General features: G+C 50.2%; 7 protein-coding genes across 7 annotated transcripts; 3 read left to right on the top strand and 4 right to left on the bottom strand.

Moving 5' to 3' along the window:
* Positions 1–1,851, bottom strand: J7337_009899 (uncharacterized protein; the record flags this gene model as incomplete). The annotated part of the gene is made up of 2 exons (XM_044827493.1): positions 1–1,647; positions 1,708–1,851. 2 exons carry the CDS (start codon positions 1,849–1,851, stop codon positions 1–3), a joined length of 1,791 nt encoding a protein of 596 aa, XP_044678087.1.
* Positions 1,852–2,478: 627 nt separating this feature from the next.
* MET26 (homocysteine methyltransferase Met26) lies at positions 2,479–4,893 on the bottom strand (the record flags this gene model as incomplete). Its single annotated transcript, XM_044827492.1, has 3 exons — positions 2,479–4,548; positions 4,608–4,765; positions 4,821–4,893. The coding sequence occupies 3 exons, from the start codon at positions 4,891–4,893 to the stop codon at positions 2,479–2,481; spliced, it is 2,301 nt and encodes a 766-aa protein (XP_044678086.1).
* A 1,742-nt stretch (positions 4,894–6,635) lies between these two features.
* J7337_009897 (uncharacterized protein) lies at positions 6,636–8,463 on the top strand (the record flags this gene model as incomplete). The annotated part of the gene is given in 3 exon segments (XM_044827491.1): positions 6,636–8,040; positions 8,091–8,417; positions 8,429–8,463. 3 exon segments carry the CDS (start codon positions 6,636–6,638, stop codon positions 8,461–8,463), a joined length of 1,767 nt encoding a protein of 588 aa, XP_044678085.1.
* Positions 8,464–10,175: 1,712 nt separating this feature from the next.
* Positions 10,176–11,638, bottom strand: J7337_009896 (uncharacterized protein; the record flags this gene model as incomplete). Its single annotated transcript, XM_044827490.1, has 2 exons — positions 10,176–11,210; positions 11,279–11,638. The coding sequence occupies 2 exons, from the start codon at positions 11,636–11,638 to the stop codon at positions 10,176–10,178; spliced, it is 1,395 nt and encodes a 464-aa protein (XP_044678084.1).
* Positions 11,639–13,244: 1,606 nt separating this feature from the next.
* J7337_009895 (uncharacterized protein) lies at positions 13,245–13,848 on the bottom strand (the record flags this gene model as incomplete). The annotated part of the gene is made up of 4 exons (XM_044827489.1): positions 13,245–13,437; positions 13,494–13,561; positions 13,640–13,768; positions 13,822–13,848. 4 exons carry the CDS (start codon positions 13,846–13,848, stop codon positions 13,245–13,247), a joined length of 417 nt encoding a protein of 138 aa, XP_044678083.1.
* A 339-nt stretch (positions 13,849–14,187) lies between these two features.
* On the top strand, positions 14,188–14,409 carry J7337_009894 (uncharacterized protein; the record flags this gene model as incomplete). The annotated part of the gene is made up of 2 exons (XM_044827488.1): positions 14,188–14,283; positions 14,338–14,409. The coding sequence occupies 2 exons, from the start codon at positions 14,188–14,190 to the stop codon at positions 14,407–14,409; spliced, it is 168 nt and encodes a 55-aa protein (XP_044678082.1).
* A 1,074-nt stretch (positions 14,410–15,483) lies between these two features.
* J7337_009893 (uncharacterized protein) lies at positions 15,484–16,975 on the top strand (the record flags this gene model as incomplete). Its single annotated transcript, XM_044827487.1, has 5 exons — positions 15,484–15,641; positions 15,702–15,729; positions 15,795–16,299; positions 16,354–16,730; positions 16,781–16,975. The coding sequence occupies 5 exons, from the start codon at positions 15,484–15,486 to the stop codon at positions 16,973–16,975; spliced, it is 1,263 nt and encodes a 420-aa protein (XP_044678081.1).
* Between the last annotated feature and the right edge of the window lie 86 nt (positions 16,976–17,061).

The following is a 17,061-nucleotide window of genomic DNA, read 5'->3' as shown; positions in this document are numbered from 1 at the left end:
TTACTCCTTACGCAAACACTTCAGCAAAGGCGCAATCCTCGACTTTTTGCTCAATCCAACTCGATAGACAGGCTTGCTGATGATTGCTGACAATCCCTTGGAGGGCGTTGAGCTTCTGCTTGTGATTGTTGGTTTCTCTGGCTTCTCCTCTTTCTCGTCTGCTGCAGCATCCGAAGCTTTCGACGCTGTGTCATCGCCCAAACTGGACACAGACTTGGTAAAGATGTTTGGATCGGATTCCTTCAGTATAGAGCTTTCTCGACTTTTGCTCTTCAGTGAGGTTTCCATCTCGCTTTCATTTGCTAGCTCATCTCTGCTTTCAGACTCATCGATGTCTATCTTGGCCTTTTTCTCTGGCCGTACAGCATCTTCAGATAGCGAGGCATCGTTTGTAGATGCCGAAGGATCAATTTTTGGAATCTCCTCTCTGTCTGTTTGATCTGACTTTTTTGGTCTCCCACGTTTCTTCTTGGTTTTCGTCACAGGCGTGACAACCTCCGGTCGAGGTGTAGTTGCCTCTGTCATTGTCGTGGGCTTGTCGATGACCTTCTTCTTTGGCCGGCCCCTTGACTTCTTTGTCTTAGCCACCTCGTCAGGCTCATAATTATCAAATGCTTCTTGCATGGCTGGAAGCTCCGGTTGTTCTGGTTGCTGTTCATCCGTTGTCTTATCAATTGCAGGCTTGGGTGAGTCACCATTCCTTATCTGCTCTAGCTGTCTCGTGGCTTTTTGTTTGGGAGGCGAATCGATGGCGGAGATGACGTCAGGAGATGAATCCCACCTGTTTCCAGTGGCTTGTCCGATCGCTGCTCTGTTTGGATCCATCACACTTGAAGGCGGAGGAGGGGCGGTACTCATGAGATAATGAGCATGACTTCTGGGAGTATTGATGTTTGTTGCATCTCCACTTGACGCAAGATTTATTTCAAACTGACGGACCGGAGGGAGTTGGTAATGCTGGCTGTCGCTAGAAGGCAATTGCACGCTCTCGTACTCCAGCTTCTGGGCTTCAGTAAGCGGGTTTGTTGTAATGAAGAAAGAATCGTCTTGATTGGCTGGTAATGTTGGTGGGAGCATGCTGGGTGTTGGCGCTGGCTCGGATTCGTGGTATTCTCCTTCGTTTTCATGGCTAAAAGGGATAGCAACCAAGTCGACATCGTTGGAGCCTTGGAAAGAAGGCTCTGTATGATTGCCTTTTCTACGCTTCTTGCCTGAAGGTGAACCATCAGATCGCCCAGACTTTGAGCTTGGTGTTTTTCCTAGTTTGTCCGACTCTTGCGTGTGACGAGAGTCAGAGGTGGAATCAGACTGAGCCTTCGAATTCTTGACTTTGAGATTTATCTTAGGCTTGACAGAACGTTCATCAGGTGAACTTGGTACATCCCACAGGTCGTCCATAACAGCCATCGGCGCCTTTCTTCTGCCTGGTGTTGAGGCTTGAGTCCATTCATCTGGGCTGTTTCCGTTGGTCTGTCCTCTTTTCGTTGCTTGATCTCTTGGGGACGGCACTGAGGATGGTTCAATCAGTCCCGTCACCGTTCTTTTGAAAGGTGCTGGCGTTGTCATCTCAGAGCTTGAGATTGAATGTTGATCCTGATCATGTGATCTAGCCGTCGGTTCTGGAACATATCCACGGGCTGCATCATTCTGCTCATTGTAAATATTTTGAAAGAATGACGGGTTTGTTGATGTCGTCGCACGGCTTACACCTCCGGAAGAATCATTTGTAGCTTCAGTCTGAGCTTCAATCTCGGCTGGTCCCATTGAGAATGGTGCCTGTATATTTGGGGGCGGAGAAAAGCTCTCATCCTCGTCTTCGTCGTCAGAATCAAGTATTACAATTGGAGGCATCCTGATAAATAGTGACGCATTGCGTCAGAGGTCACATGTGAAGTATGAATCCTCAATGTTGGAAGAACGTCAAGCATAAATTGGCATTATCGCTTGAAAGACAAGCATAACAAAGAAGCGCGTTGTGACGTGGGGTTCGATAGCTCATCCACGCGTGGGCACGTGATGAGTTTGAACCTCACCCCATCAGACCAAAACACGGGGACAAGCAGTTAGTTACTCCTCCAATCATGAGGCTATCATTTTCAATACCTACCTACACAAGCACTCCTGCATTTGGTCATATCGCAATCAGTCACAGCAATTGTAGACAAGGAACAAAAGTTTCATCATCATCATGAAAAATAGGTCAATTTGTTGATTTTAGACCCTCATCTGCTCCCAATTGGGAGGGTATATGCAAATGTTGAATGCTCGCCAAACCAGCCGTACCCAGATCCTAATCCACAGGTTAACTTTTAGGATTTTACCACAAACATATCTGGTCCCTTTTTTTAGGCCAGTCCCAAACGCCGATGTTGAAATCGTAGCTGTTTTGAAGAACAGCCTCCACAAAAATGCTATTAACACAATCCTCATACGCCTTCATCACCGTCATCAACCTCTTATACAATTATAGGTTGGCATTTATTTGGCGTACTTGGCACGGAAGTACTTGGCGGCGTTAACCATGTTGGCAAGCGCCTCCTTGGTCTCCTTCCACTGACGGGTCTTGAGACCACAGTCAGGGTCGATCCAGAGCTGCTCGGGCTTAAGGAATTGAAGCATCTCCTCGATGCGGTCCTTAATCTCCTGCTCGCTGGGGACACGGGGAGAGTGGATGTCGTAGACACCAGGTCCGATGTGGCGAGGGTACTCAGAATCGACGAAGACTCGGAGAAGCTTGGCATCAGACTTGCTGTTCTCAATGGACAGAACGTCGGCATCGAGGGCAGCGATGGCGTGGAAGAAGTCCTGGAACTCAGAGTAACAGAAGTGAGAGTGGATCTGAGTGGCGTCCTCAACACCGGCGGTGGAGAGGCGGAAAGCCTGGACGGCCCACTTGAGGTAGGCATCACGCTCCTCACCGGAGCGGAGGGGAAGACCCTCACGGAGAGCGGGCTCGTCGACCTGGATGACGTCGATGCCGGCCTTCTCGAGGTCGACGACCTCGTCACGGAGGGCAAGGGCAAGCTGCTCAGCCTGGACGGACTGGTGGACGTCGTCACGGGGGAAAGACCATCGAAGGCAGGTGACGGGTCCAGTAAGCATACCCTTCATGGGCTTCTTGGAGACCGAGACGGCGTACTTGGACTCCTTGACGGTCATGGGCTGAGGTCGAGAGATGTCACCGACAATGATGGGAGGTCGGACGCATCGAGAACCGTAGGACTGAACCCAGGCGTGTGTGGTGAAAGCATAACCCTGGAATCGCTCACCGAAGAACTGAACCATGTCGTTACGCTCAGGCTCACCGTGGACGAAGACATCGAGGTCAAGTTCCTCCTGGATCTTGATGTTCTCCTCAATCTCCTTCTCAATGAAGCGGTCGTACTCCTCAGCGGTGATCTCACCCTTGGTGAACTTGTTTCGCTGAACTCGGATCTCCTTGGTCTGGGGGAAAGATCCAATAGTGGTAGTGGGGAAGAGGGGAAGGTTCAGCTTCTTCTGCTGCTGGCTGATACGGGTAGTGAACTCGCTCTTGCGCTCGTAGTCCTTCTGTGTGACCTTGGACTGGCGCTCCTTGACCTGAGGGTCGTTGGTTCGGGGAGAGTCGGCACGAGCCTTGATGGACTTGGCGTTAGCCTCAAGCTGCTCACGGACGGAGGCAGGGCCCTCAGTGACGGCCTTGGCAATGAGAGCAATCTCAGAAGCCTTCTCGGTAGCGAAAGAGAACCAGTCGGCAATCTCGGGGTCCAGCTTCTTCTCGCTGGCAAGAGTGTGAGGGGTGTGGAGGAGAGAGCTGGATGTGGCAGCAATGACACGGTCCTTGCCGAGCTTCTGGATAGCGGTCTCAACAGTCTCGATAGCACGCTTCAGGTTGGTCTTCCAGATGTTGCGGCCGTCGACGACACCAGCAGAGAGGATGGTGTTGGAGCCGAGAGCACCGAGAACCTTCTCGAGCTGCTCGGGGTTGCGGACAAGGTCGATGTGGACACCATAGACGTCCTTGGGGAGGAGGTCAAGGTTGTGGACGATGTCACCGAAGTAGGTGGTGAAGACAATCTTGGGGATCTTGTCACCAAGGCTGGCGAACTTCTCATAGGCGGGCTTGAAGGCATCCTTGGTCTTCTGGGGAAGGTCGAAGACGAGGACAGGCTCGTCAATCTGGACAGTCTCGGCGCCAGCCTCCTTCAGCTGGGTGAGGATCTGCTCATAGACAGGGAGGAGCTTCTCAAGAAGGTCGATGGGCTCGACAGACTGGCCACGGTCGGCCTTGCCAAGGTGCAGGAAAGAGACGGGACCAACGAGGACGGGGCGGGTGTTGATGCCAGCCTCCTTAGCCTCCTTGAACTCAGCAACAGCCTTGGGGCTGTCAGTGAGCTTGAAGGTCTGGTTGTCCTGGAGGGTAGGCTTGACGTAGTGGTAATTGGAGTCGAACCACTTAACCATCTCCAGAGAGGGAACATCGATACCCTCCTTCTGGTGACCACGGCCCATGGCGAAGTACTGGTCAATAGGGTCAAGACCATCCTTGGTGTATCGCTCGGGAACGGCCTAGAGGATGTGGGTCAGCAAATTCTGTTCTATGACTCGAAGGTGAGGGAGATACATACACCGAAGTCCTGGATCTGGTGGAGGACCTGGTCGTAGAGGGCGAAGTCGTTGCTGGGGATGATGTCGACACCGGCATCCTGCTGGATCTTCCAGTGAGCAAGACGGAGGCGCTTGGCCTCAGCGAGGAGGTCGGACTGAGAGATCTTTCCACCCCAGTCTAAAGTTTGGTTAGTCGATGATGACACGAGTCAGAGATTTTGCGTGAGACTGACAAGCTTCGGTGGCCTTCTTCAGGTCACGGTTAACACCCATACGGGGGAAACCGAGGATAGCGGACTGAACCATCTTTGCGGTTGATTCAACTGCTTCTGATTCTTGATTTGGGTATAACTGTTGTTGTCAAGTTAGTCTTTTAATTTGGATTTTTGGTTGAGAGCACGGTGCAGGCGGGGGTTGCAACGGGGAGAGGGGCGGAGGAAATCGAGCAGGGCTGGACTGGACTGGCGGGGAGTTGAGAAAGGCAGGAGAAGTGTGAAGAGCTTCACGTACAAAGTGGTTAAGAGCCCTTGTCTGTGCCAAATTGGATCAATTGAAAGATCCTTTTCGAGATAGATCAAAGGGCAAGAGTAAGATGAAGAAGAAGAAAGAAAAAGGGAAGAGAGGAAAAGTTGGGAGTCGAGAGTAGAAGAATGTTTTGAGCTTGCTCAGACGAAAAATCAGAGGGCACCAACCAAGCCAGGCCGAAAGCGGGGGAGGGGTAAAAAAGTGGTCGAGGAAAGCTACGCCGCTGATTTGATTGGCTCCGGAGCACTCCAGATATCTTACCCTTCGTCTACCCACTTCACCGATAAGTAGGAGTAGCTTGCCTGCCACTGACGGCCACTCTACCACTCTAGCCACTGCCACTGCTACGGGACTGTACAACTCAGGCGTGAGCCTCTAACAACATCCACCTCGAATCTCACGTATTCGTACTTAGCGTACGAGGTGGTTGGTTGAATCGGAGGAGGCGGTTGCCGGAGTGGATTTTCAGGGCCCTTTCCACGGCTCACGGGCTGTCGGTGGGCGCTAATGGAGGGGCAGTTTGCAGCTTGTGGCAGGGGTATTCACCGTTCTCGCAGGGCACAATGGGGCTAGTACGCCTCAATGAATCTTTGCTCGGCTCCCGAATTGCGTGCTTGGATGTCAATCACCTCATCAACCAATTTTCTCTTCTCTCAGGAGCTACAATGGAGCAAAGGAAACAGGAAGAAGTGCTGAGGCCAATTTCTACCTCGCCGCAGATCGGCCTTTGGCGTCGTTTTACAATCCACTTTGTTGAGAAGATCGACCATTCGTAGCCTCCAACAAGAGGACGTGTCCTAATTTCTCGTTCAACGGTGTCGGTGTCTAACTTATCTACCTACTCATGGTTTGCAACGGCCTATCGTACTGGAGTCCGACCACGTGCTCTCGTGTTGTGTTGCTGTGATGTTGTAGAAATTGCGCTTACACCGGAAATTTTCGGAGTTTATAGTATTTGCAGTACGTATGACAAGCCAAGATGATCAAGATCAAGGAAACTGCCGTAAGCTTCCTAAAATTTCAACAAAATGGATCTACTAGAAAATCAATGGACCTCTCTAAAGATAATCTTGTTCTACACTGCCCATGTACGCGACTCATAGCAGGAGAGATAAAATCGGGTACAGCTCTAGGTTAGGTGTGTTATTTCTGATCTAGGCAGTAACAATGCAGATTGAGAAAGTTAAAACAGCATGATGAAAGGACGGGTAGGTCGCCTCCTCCTCCAACGGGTGGCAGCATGGATTGACTCTCCAGGCTGACCTCGTGGTGAGTGCGTTGCACCTTCCAAATGGGCAAGATGTAGGTAGGCAAATTGGAAGGAACAGATGTGGAAGCCGTGATGGCCTCAATGGAACAAAACACTGCCAGGCTTCTACTCGATCCTTTCAGGAAGAGATATTCCTGTTCCACCAACACTCTTCATTTTGGACGACCTTTATGACTTCTTTCTTTTGGTGACCGCCTTTACTACTTTTTGGTCGTTTCTTGGAAGAATCCCCCTATCCTCTAGACCTTCACTAATGCCTTCCTTCAACCCCTCAAAACTCCTATGCTGTTGCAAGATACCAAAACGCCGGAAGAACAACTCAGAATATATAGCAAACGATGTAGCTCTGCAGCCAATTCCTGTTCTGGCTCCTCCTGCTGAGGAAGAACATCAAGAACCCAGCGAGAAGAATCGACAGTCCATCATAGGTTTGCCAAACACGGCTTGGGCAATTCCAGTGCGGCATAGTTCTTTCGAGAGCGGCTCTAACATACGCCAGTATGTGGACGACGACGATTCAGATTCAGATCAAGATCGAACACAACCAACAAAAAAGTCTAGCACTGCGCTTGATACTGTACGCAACAAGCTCATTCGCACCATCTCACATAGTAGCAATGGAGACCATCCATCTCATGTCTCTGTTGGTAACAGTGAAGAGGAAATTGCACGCAGAGCCGAATTGAAGCGCATCATGCATCAAAGGATTCAGGATGAACTCAAGTCGGACGAGTCGGACGATCAGATTGAGAGTAAGCCTACGAACAATATCCAGCGTATAGCTTCAGTCGTTGATGTGACATTGCCTAACTCTGGACCCCGAGATGCCATTGAATTCGGAGTCAGCAAGTCTTCTCGCAATGGACATTCTACTCAACTCAACTCGGATCAGGTCGATCAGGACATGCATCAAGACAGTGGAGTTTCTCAACCAGGTGAAAATAAACCACAAAAAGCATTTTCACAGACATCAGAACTAATTCATGGCGCTGATGAATGGAGACAAGATGATGTGCACCCAAGAGTCTCCCCTTCTTACCCCAAAAGGCACGTTTCAGCGTGTGAAGACGGCGACTTCACACATTCTCAGAAGTCTTTCCAGCTGTCAAACGGCACTGGGCGTCTCGACCGTATTCTGGGACCAGACAGCAGCTTCAACAGCCGTCATGCTTCTTCAGGAGATGGGCATTCTGCTCTTGGCGTATGGCTCATAGCCCAGGGCCTCCGCTCAAGAGACAACTCAACTCTTTTCCTTGACGAAGAAGACGAACTTGAACCAACTGAAGACACCAAACTAACTGATTACAATACTTCTTCACTGCGACGTGCAGAGGGGGACTGTGTTCAAGAGACACGAGAGACACCAGCAAATGGAAATCCTAATATACCCCATGAACCAACTATCATTAACATACCCAACACGGTGGAAACTTACTCTCCGGCCAATTTCAAGGCAAAGAATGATCGCCATGAAATATCAAGCTTATCTGGAGAGTTACCATGGGGAACTACTGTAACAGCCCTTATAAATTCATTTACCGACCACACGTCTTCAAGTGACCCATCAAAGTCACAGCCTAGTCCAATGCGATCGCAACATAATCTTTATAAACTTGACCCCAAGGATCTGGATAGCATGGAGTTATCCCCATTCAAATGTAAGTGATATCCAACTACCACTTTGCAATGACGGCTAACATGGCGAAAGGGCGAAGCCATACTTCTTCCCAAGATCGGGAAAATGCGAATGACCAGAACTCCAAGAGCGTGAATATCGGCATGCCCCAGATAAAGTCCCAGTCTCATGGAAACATCCACCACGTTGAATTTCCAGTGAAAGCTCTGCAAGACACGACCTCCTTGGCTCAATCAGAATCTGCCAGCTTTCTGCAACGTGAGGCTGAGCTCGGGTCCATTCGGCGACGTTTCAGTGAAGCATTAGCACTGAAGAAACCGGAGAAAAGAGTGGTTACCCGTTTCCGTGAGGAGTTTTCCGAATCTTCGCTCCCACCAACTGTCAATAAATCCTTCAGAAGTAAGATCCAGCTGGCAATTCCGAGCCACCTGAGGGCGAAGTCTGATAGCATTGACTTCCGACACAAAAGGGGTTCTTCTGGGCCATCCGGAGGGCAAAATTACCTACTCGTCCCTGTGGAAAGATTAAGAGGGCACGAAAGAGAAACGAGTGACAGGTCAAGGGGTCGTTCGAACTTGAGCATTCGACCTCACATGAGCCAGCTGCCAACTGAAGAGTACCAGAGGCCAGAATTAGAGCGCCGAGAGAGTGCAACAGACCTGTGGCAACGTGCCATCAGACTTGAAGCTGAGAGAAGGCACAGCGGCAGTATCCATTTAAGCACAAAAAAGCCGAGCCAGAGAAGTCAGTCCTCCAACAGATCATTGAATAAACCCGGAGCAGCCAGGAATCGCACCAGGAGTGTGTCGGATACGGGACGAGAGGTCTCTCAACTAACTCCCACAACGGAAGAACTGTCCTCGTCAGGGAACTCAAAGTGGCTGATTGAGCGCTGGGTTACTACAATGCGGCCTAGGCTAGGGGAATCGGCAGGAGACATGCGGTTAACACGACTCACAGAGCCTCCAAAGTCTTGGTCCAGATTCCCGTCCCACAATAGAGAGGAAAGGAATAAGAACGCGACAGATAGAGACCGGGTGCATCCTAGAGATTTTGCGGTAAAGCATATGACGTCCGAAGGTCAGATTAGATGGGCCACAGATGCGCCCCCTGATGAGGCAAAGCAGCGTGCACGCACTCTACCACGGTCTTTTTCAACCAAATTTGGTGAGCTGGTCAAGTCAAAGATGGGGCGGATCATCCCATCCAAAGGTATTAGACATCATGTCAGTCAAGATCATCTCAAAAGACATGCTGCCTTAAGTTCAGCTTATCTGGAATATCCCGAAATGGGGATTCGCCCTTCCGAATCTGGATATACCGAGCTTCAAGCACTGGGGAGAGAGATCAGCAACATGAAGGGGGAGCTTCACCTACATGTCCCGGGCAGGGAGCTCTCGAAGCCACAGTCTTCCAGGAGCTTGGGTGATAGAGTAGTTGCTTTAATGCAAGACGCAATTGGTCAACGACACTGGAAGCATGATGACGTTGTCGAAGTCGCCGAGGACCCAACAATCCCGCTTACACCAAGCGTGGTCAGAGAGAGCATTGCTGCAACAGATATATTTGTCACGCCGAGGAGTCGATTTTCAAACGATGCCAAAGACGGAGAAGCTAGGACGAGCACCGAAGCAGAATCCGATAAGGTGAAAGGCCAGAAGACACAGCTAAAGCTTCCCGAGGGTAGTAAGAACGCTCCCCCGAGCAACTCCTCAACCAGTATCAAAGGCGTGGAACCCCACGCCCGACTTTGAACGCCCGAAAAGGGCTCGACTTAACCGGAACTGTCTGTTTAGAAGAAACTCAATTTATTACCACGGCTATGTTAGCCTGCAAGCACACTTGTGAAAATGCTAGATATCCTATGAAGGGGGAGACATGACAAGCACCATGTACTTGTGAACGAAGGTCGAACTATGGGATTACATTCATTCTGTCGTTTTAGCCTGCTGTAAGTAAAAGGCTTTACGTATGCTATCTCTAATACGAGTGTTGTTATTCTGCTCCCTTGTCAATAGACCAGGTGTCTTGACTCATTGCCAGGCCTTTGTGCGACTTCCCAAGCCTTCCCGTGTACCCTGTTATGCTGCAATCCGACCAAACGCGGGTAGAATGATGGCCAGAGGTAGCACCAGCAATAAGGAGACCGTGCTGTAATTAAACAGCTTCCTTCTCCTTCTCCTTTTCTTCACTTCTGAGCTCATAACGCTCTTTTCTAGCTCTCGCCTCATCCTCTTTCCGCTGCATTTCCTCCTTTCGCTCGCGTAGCGCGATGCAGAACTTTGAGCGAGATCGGATACTGGGACCCTTCCAGATGAAAACAAATGGAATGAAACACATGAGGGCACTAAGGGCACCGAGAAGAGAGCATGCACCATTGATGTGAAGTTGACGGAACATGGGTTTTGTGGCAAGTGGTAGCACAACAGCAAAGAGAGAACGTGTCGTGGAGGCCGCAGCATTCGCAGAGGCAGCAAAGATCTCATATGCATCTGTGATGTAGTTGAGTATAGCCATGAAGATTAGCATGAAACCCATCCCAAACAAGACACCAGCAAACATAGGGGCGGCGAAGGAAATCTCTGGGCGGGCGGACCAGCCAAGCCAAAAGAGAGAGACGACGAAGAGGGGGCCACCGAGACAGGCTAGAGGTAGTCGACGATACTCTTCGCGTTGGACCCACGGGTCATTACGCTCTGTAGCACGAGCAAGTGTGTTATCCCATGCCCAGAAGATGGGAAGGGTCAGAGCTGCACCACCAAATATTGGAAGATATGCGAGGCCAGTAACACCTGGTGAAAGGCCATAGACGTCTTGGAAGATGATTGGGAACGCCTGGAAAGACATGTAGAATATGGAGTAGACAAGGGAGAGATAGGCGCAAGAGGTTGTCACAATGGGCTCAGATATGATCATGCGAAGAGGGCGAGTCAAGACCACAGTGAGAAGCTGTCTCAGATCTGTTGTCTCGAGGTCTCGAGGAGCAATGGCACGAGACGAAGGATCTTGCTTGCGAAGTTTTCGAGCGCGGCGTGAGAGGAGAATCGGGCCGTATGTCTCGGGGAGAAAGATAATGAGGACGAGTGTAGAGCCTGCGATGATAAGAGCAATCCAGAAGACCCAGCGCCAACCAATATTAGGGCCAGCGAAGCCAGATAGGATAGGAGAGAGGATGGGACCGCCAGTAGTACACTATGGCCTGGTCAGCCTATACCATGCATGCAGGAAGTTTTGAAGGTTATCAGGCAGTATATACTCACCACCATGAAAATGGCAAAGGCTCTGCCTCTGGTCCGCGGGTCATTATACACATCTGCCAGGATACCAGCCACGATAGCAATGGGCGAACTAGCAGACGCTCCACAGAAGAAGCGGAAGATCAACAAAGCAGGCCAAGTCGGAGCCAGAGCACAAGCCATAGTGAAGACGGTGAAGAGACAAAAGGTAACCAGACTTAGATGTCTCCGTCCATAATGTTCGCTGAGAGGACCCCAAACAACTGGGCCCAAGACATATCCAATGAGGTAAACGGAGATAGGTAAGACACTCTGTTCTTCAGAAGTGATGCCAAAGTCTTTGGTGATATCAGGAATGGCCATACTTGGAAGGGCAGAGCCCATGGTAGAGTTGATGACGAGAACGGATGTACATAGTAGAACTATTTGCTTTTTTGTCTGTTATAGGCGTCTACAATCAATAAAGACTTTTTTTTTTTTTTTTTTTTTTTTTTTTTTTTTTTTTTTTTTTTTTTGAGAAAAGGAAGGACATACATCTGACCAATTTACTGGGTTCTCAGGATCGTCTACATCCCAAGTGACGAGGACTTCGTTTGTGCGGCTCCGGGTCCGCGAACGAATGTTGTGAAGGGCGCCAAGACCTCGGTCCGCTGTCTCTTCTTCATACCGAGATTGAGCCTCGATTTCGTCGAGATGATGTATATGATCTGAGAATGAACTACTTCTTCTCCGCCCACCTAACAGATTATGAGCTCGAGTTCACTCCAGAGGACAACAGTTAAGTCTTGGGGAGAAGAATAAGAAGAAGAAGACTATTAGTAAGGACTTACGGTATGGTGACGGTTCCCGTGTTGTCTCACTGGATTCACTTGCAGCCATGGTTTCTGGGCGTCCTGAGACACTGAAGCTATTCACATGAGAAAACAATCAATTAGAAGAGTATAAAGCAGCAATAGCAGCTATGTTTATGTTTATGTGATGTTGAAAAGAAAAGAATGAACAATCCAGACAAGCACAAGAAGTGGATAAGTTCTGCATGCGCTCTTCACCCCCATGACTTCCAAAAAAATGGCCGATCCGGGTGTTGCATATCCATGGGCTAAGCGGCTACATACGCCCTCCCTCTTCCTGATCGTATTTGCGGTGTTAGTCAGGCTACTGTAAGGCGTAATTCAATGCATGGAGGGAGGCATCTGTGTGGCAATTCCCCATAACTACCACAACAAGAGATCCGGAGCCGGGCCTCAAAATATGGGGCACTCGTGGGTAAAAGGTGGGATTCGCGGCGCCGATGATGGAGGCGGCGGGTGTGTGGCAGCTTGAGGAGTGAGGAGCTACACCTACCTACACCCTCGGGGGGCAAGAAAACACCGAACCTTGAGATAAGGTGTCAAAATAAACTTAGCAAAGAGTCCCCTAAGCTTAGGCTAAATTTCCCTAGATATTTTTATCCCTTAGGGTTCAGGCCTTGAGTTTTCTTTCCTCCCCTAGCTACAGTACCTGCGGGAGCCTCTTCCCAGGTGAGGGGAGTTCGCGGGGCGCCATGAGAACCTTTGTTATCATCATTCCCTAGACTAGTCCCCAGGCCCAGGGTACTACAGCTCAATTCTCGATAGTCTGAACAGTTGGTCCCGCATTAGCTTCAATCAACTCATCGAGCGAGCGAATCGGTGTTGTTTGGTCATCAAAGTTGGGGTTGCTCGAAGTGGTTCTTGGTGACCGATACACCGGGAATAGCAACCCGACACAAGGCCAAGGAGCTGAGCTCTCTTTAGACATGCGAGTTGCTGACCCGGCTCTCGATACCGGAGTGCGTGACCGGCGACCCCCCCAATGGGGATTACAAATAAGGTTGTCCACAAACGTTGTGATGTGCAGAAGAATTGCTGTATTCACGAGAGGCTGGATAAGAATTCTTCCGGCTGACTGAAATAGGTGTGGCTTTTTTCTGACTTCTTTGGAGGGGGTATCAGGCTTCGATTTTCTTTGTTCAAGTCTCTAGGTTGATCTGCTTTCCGAATCTGGCATATAGCTCGACCTTGAGCTTGGTCATCTCCTCGCGGATAGATGATAGCTTTTCCTCCAAAGATGTTGACTCTTCCTCGAGCTTCTCTGTTGCCTGCTCCAGCATCTCCTGAGCCTGCTCTACCGAGACATGGAAAAAGGCATCGCCAATCTTGTACCTGTGTCCAAGTTAGTCTATTGAATTTTCGCTTTGAGGGGTATCTCGCTTTCGTACTGGATCTTTTCGTCCTCATCGGCGAGTTCAAGTTCGGTGGACAAATCATCGAGCTCTTCCTTTTCCTTCTATACAGCAATATTAGATCAGTCGGTGTTCAGCGAGGCCTGAAGGGGCAATCCGATGCTTGTATTTCGTAGACGTACGGTTTTTGTGCTCAGTTCCTCCTCCAACAGGATTTCTCGCTGGTGCAGGCGACTGAATCTGTTGATCTTGTCCTGGTCCTCACGTCGAACCTCAACTTCGTCCGCTGCCTCCTCGTCCGCCTTTGAAAGCTAGAGAGCTGTCAGATATACTAGGACCATACCTGCGGTAAAGGACAACTTACCATACGACGTTGTACTAATGAAGCCATGGTGGGAGACTGAAGATGCTATCGCTATTGTACAGATCTCAAGGTTGTGAGCCTTGCGCACAATCAACCCAAATCTCAAGGTGGGTTACAGTGCGTGCTCTGGGCCGTTGACCTGGCACTGTACACCCCTCACTGGAGCCAGGGGCTTCTTCGATTTGAGGGTGTGCTCAAGGCAAGGTACGTACTGTACTGTACTGTACTGTAGACTTCTCGGGCGCTGCCGATTGGCTTATTCCCGAAGTTCAGATCAGTGAGGTCAGAGTAGCAACGGTAGAACGCGCATTGTCAACACTGTAAACTAACAAAACAAAACAAAACAACAACCATTCCTCATCAACCATGGCGCTCGGAAAGAAACCATACCCCAAAGCCACGGTCAAGAAGATCATCAAGGCTCATTCGAACCACAATCTAAAGAAGAATGCCGATGTTACTGTACGTTTCGACCTTCTCATAGTCGCAATTGATGCCAATGCTTACTTGTCTTAGATCTTCCTCGACTATGTCCTATTCATGGAAGCGTACGAATCCGACCAATCCATCTATACCACGACAGCCTGAGCTAACTAAATCAAAAGTCTTATTAAAGAGGCGGCGATCCACTCGAAACAGTCGGGCGAACGAGGTCTCTCTGCGAGGAGCGTCAAGAAGATGACGAGAGTATGTCTTGTGAGGGATCTTCTCTCTGCATCTGCTGATCCATGATGTCTAGGATACCTTGACCAAATTCAAGGGTTGAGCAAACGAACAACTGCGACAAACAACAAAACCCACCGAACTTACAATAGTGCTACGATCCTCAAGAGCCGCGCCGCCTCTGAGAGCCATACAGGGAGGCATAGACGCGACATTCGACATGATACAACAGTATCACATACACGGCAGCCATTACAGAGTTGCGAGTTGAGGCGCTGTATGATTACCCCTGACGGATTTCGCGACCAGGCAGAGGATATCACGACCTTGAAAGAACATGGCGCTTGCGCACGAGACCACCCACCTAACCTCATCTCAGCTGAATGCGACGATTGGGTGGGGCTTTTTCTTGTCATGACGATGATGCAGACCAACGAGAGAAGAATCCGTCTCTGTCCGTACAAACAACATAGATTAGGACAAACAATGGATGAGTCTTGGTAGAGAAAATACTGTAGTCAGCCTAAAACCCATCATAATGTGAAACCATTTTAGACCGCAACTGTATACAGCAATTGACAACCCCGTATTCTCGGCCAGAAACAATGACAGTGTCAATGCAGGGGGGTTGCCTGGGCACACTGAGGTTAGGTACCTAGTGTTGGTACTGGCACTGGCAATGGCACTGGCTGGTGGGCACAGACAGGCAAAGGTTCGTTGTACCACAACCTAACTCGGACTTCTCCATTCTTCTCCTGCTCCAGCTCAGCTACCTCCTCGCCTTACTCTTCTCCACCAACTGCTTCTCCCAAAACCCAACTCTTCTCTCTACTGCAAACCATTCTAAACGCACCTCTAGCATTTAGTATTTTCACTTTTTTAAATACTCCACGAACTATATCCTCTGTAAGCCTGTCGCATACGTCGCTGACAGTGCCGTAACGTCTCCGCGCGCAAACGCTCTACCACCAAATCACACGATCTCTGCATCCTACCGCGATGGCTGCTCAAGCTGTTCAGCCTTCCAAGTCCGCGAAGAAGAAGGCCACCAAGGCCCTCGAGCGAACCGAATCTCCTGCGCCCAGCGTTGCCTCTGCCACTGCCGATAAGAACAGCGATGACAGCTTCGAGAGCCCGTACATCAAGGAGATCCAAAAGTATGTTTTTGGAGCTTGAGTTTAATGCTCACAGACGGTAGAGTGCTAACGGCCACAAAGGAACATCCGAAATGTGAACAAGAAGATCGTACGTGCCTTTTTACCTTGTTGCAGCCCAACTGTCGATCATCGTCATACTGACTTTACCGTTAGACCAACGCTTCCAAGACCGACTCCCTCTTGGCCCAGAACCCTGGCAAATCCCTTGATGAATTGGTCGAGTGTCGAATCATCAACAACGACCAGAAGGCCCAGATCCTCAAGAAGCCCGCTCTGCAGGCCCAGCTAGCGCAATACGAGGAACAACTTGTGCAATACCAAAAGGTTGACGAGCAGTACCGCACACGTGCCGCCAGTGACAAGGCAGAATGGGAGAAGAACTTGGAGAAGGCCAAGGCCGATGCTGTTGCAGAGGCCAAGGCTGAGTCTACCAAGTCTCTCCATGATAACCTCCTCGTCCTCTCACAATTCTTGCGACTTGCTGCCTACCGCCGCGAGGAAGCTCAAGACCCCGAGTCCGATGAGAGTCAAGCTATCGAGGGTGTACTTCTTGCTATCTACTCTGGTGACGAAAATGCTGTGCAGTCCATGCTCAAGCTTGTCAACGGCTCCGAGGATCAGATTTTCAGCGTGCCTGGCGAGCAGCTACAGACCTCTTGTGAGTATCCCAAGGCAGCTTGACTCCAGACTTGGCTCTCCTAACAATACTTAGTCTCCAAGGTCAAGGCCCTCGCTCAAGAGTACAAGACTCAATTTGACGAGCCCCAGCCTGCCGAGGGTGAGGTCGAGCATGTTAAGGATGTTGCTACCGATCCTACTATTGCGCACGCTGCCGCTACTGAGATTGAGGCTGGCGACACCGCTGCTCCCATTGTCACTGAGCCCTCTTCCATCTCCAACGGCCTGGCCAACGCCAGTGTTGCTGATGACGCTGCCAATGCCGTCGCCGAAAGCCATTGGGACACGAGTAACGATATGTCCACTTCACAGGAATGGGTTGATGTGAAGCCTGCCGAGGCTGTTGAGGCCGATGCTGCTGCTCCTACTCGCGTCGCCAACACCCACTCCTGGGCCGATGACCACCCGGAGGTAAGTTGATTATTCATTCGATAATATTCGATCAGATGCTAAGAAATCAGACCACTGCCCCCGCTGATCCCAACGATGGATTCCACCAGGTGCAGCGAAAGGGTCCCCGTAACGAGGGTGGCAACCACCGAGGTCGCGGACGAGGCGAGCACCGTGGCCGAGGTGGATTCCGCGGTGATGGTCGTGGCCGCGGCCGCGGTCGTGGTGGTGCTGGTCGAGGCGGACGACGTGGCGAAGAGGCCTAAGCACCTCGACATATGGCATCGGTAAAACACACAGACTTATGAATCTCCTTCTTTTTCCCGGGGGCAAATGTACACCATGAGATGAC

The sequence above is a fragment of the Fusarium musae genome, chromosome 7, assembly GCF_019915245.1.
Source record: "Fusarium musae strain F31 chromosome 7, whole genome shotgun sequence".
In the NCBI taxonomy this organism is placed as follows: domain Eukaryota; kingdom Fungi; phylum Ascomycota; class Sordariomycetes; order Hypocreales; family Nectriaceae; genus Fusarium; species Fusarium musae.
Note: the sequence above shows the minus strand (reverse complement) of the source record. Positions and strands in the feature narration are given on the sequence as shown.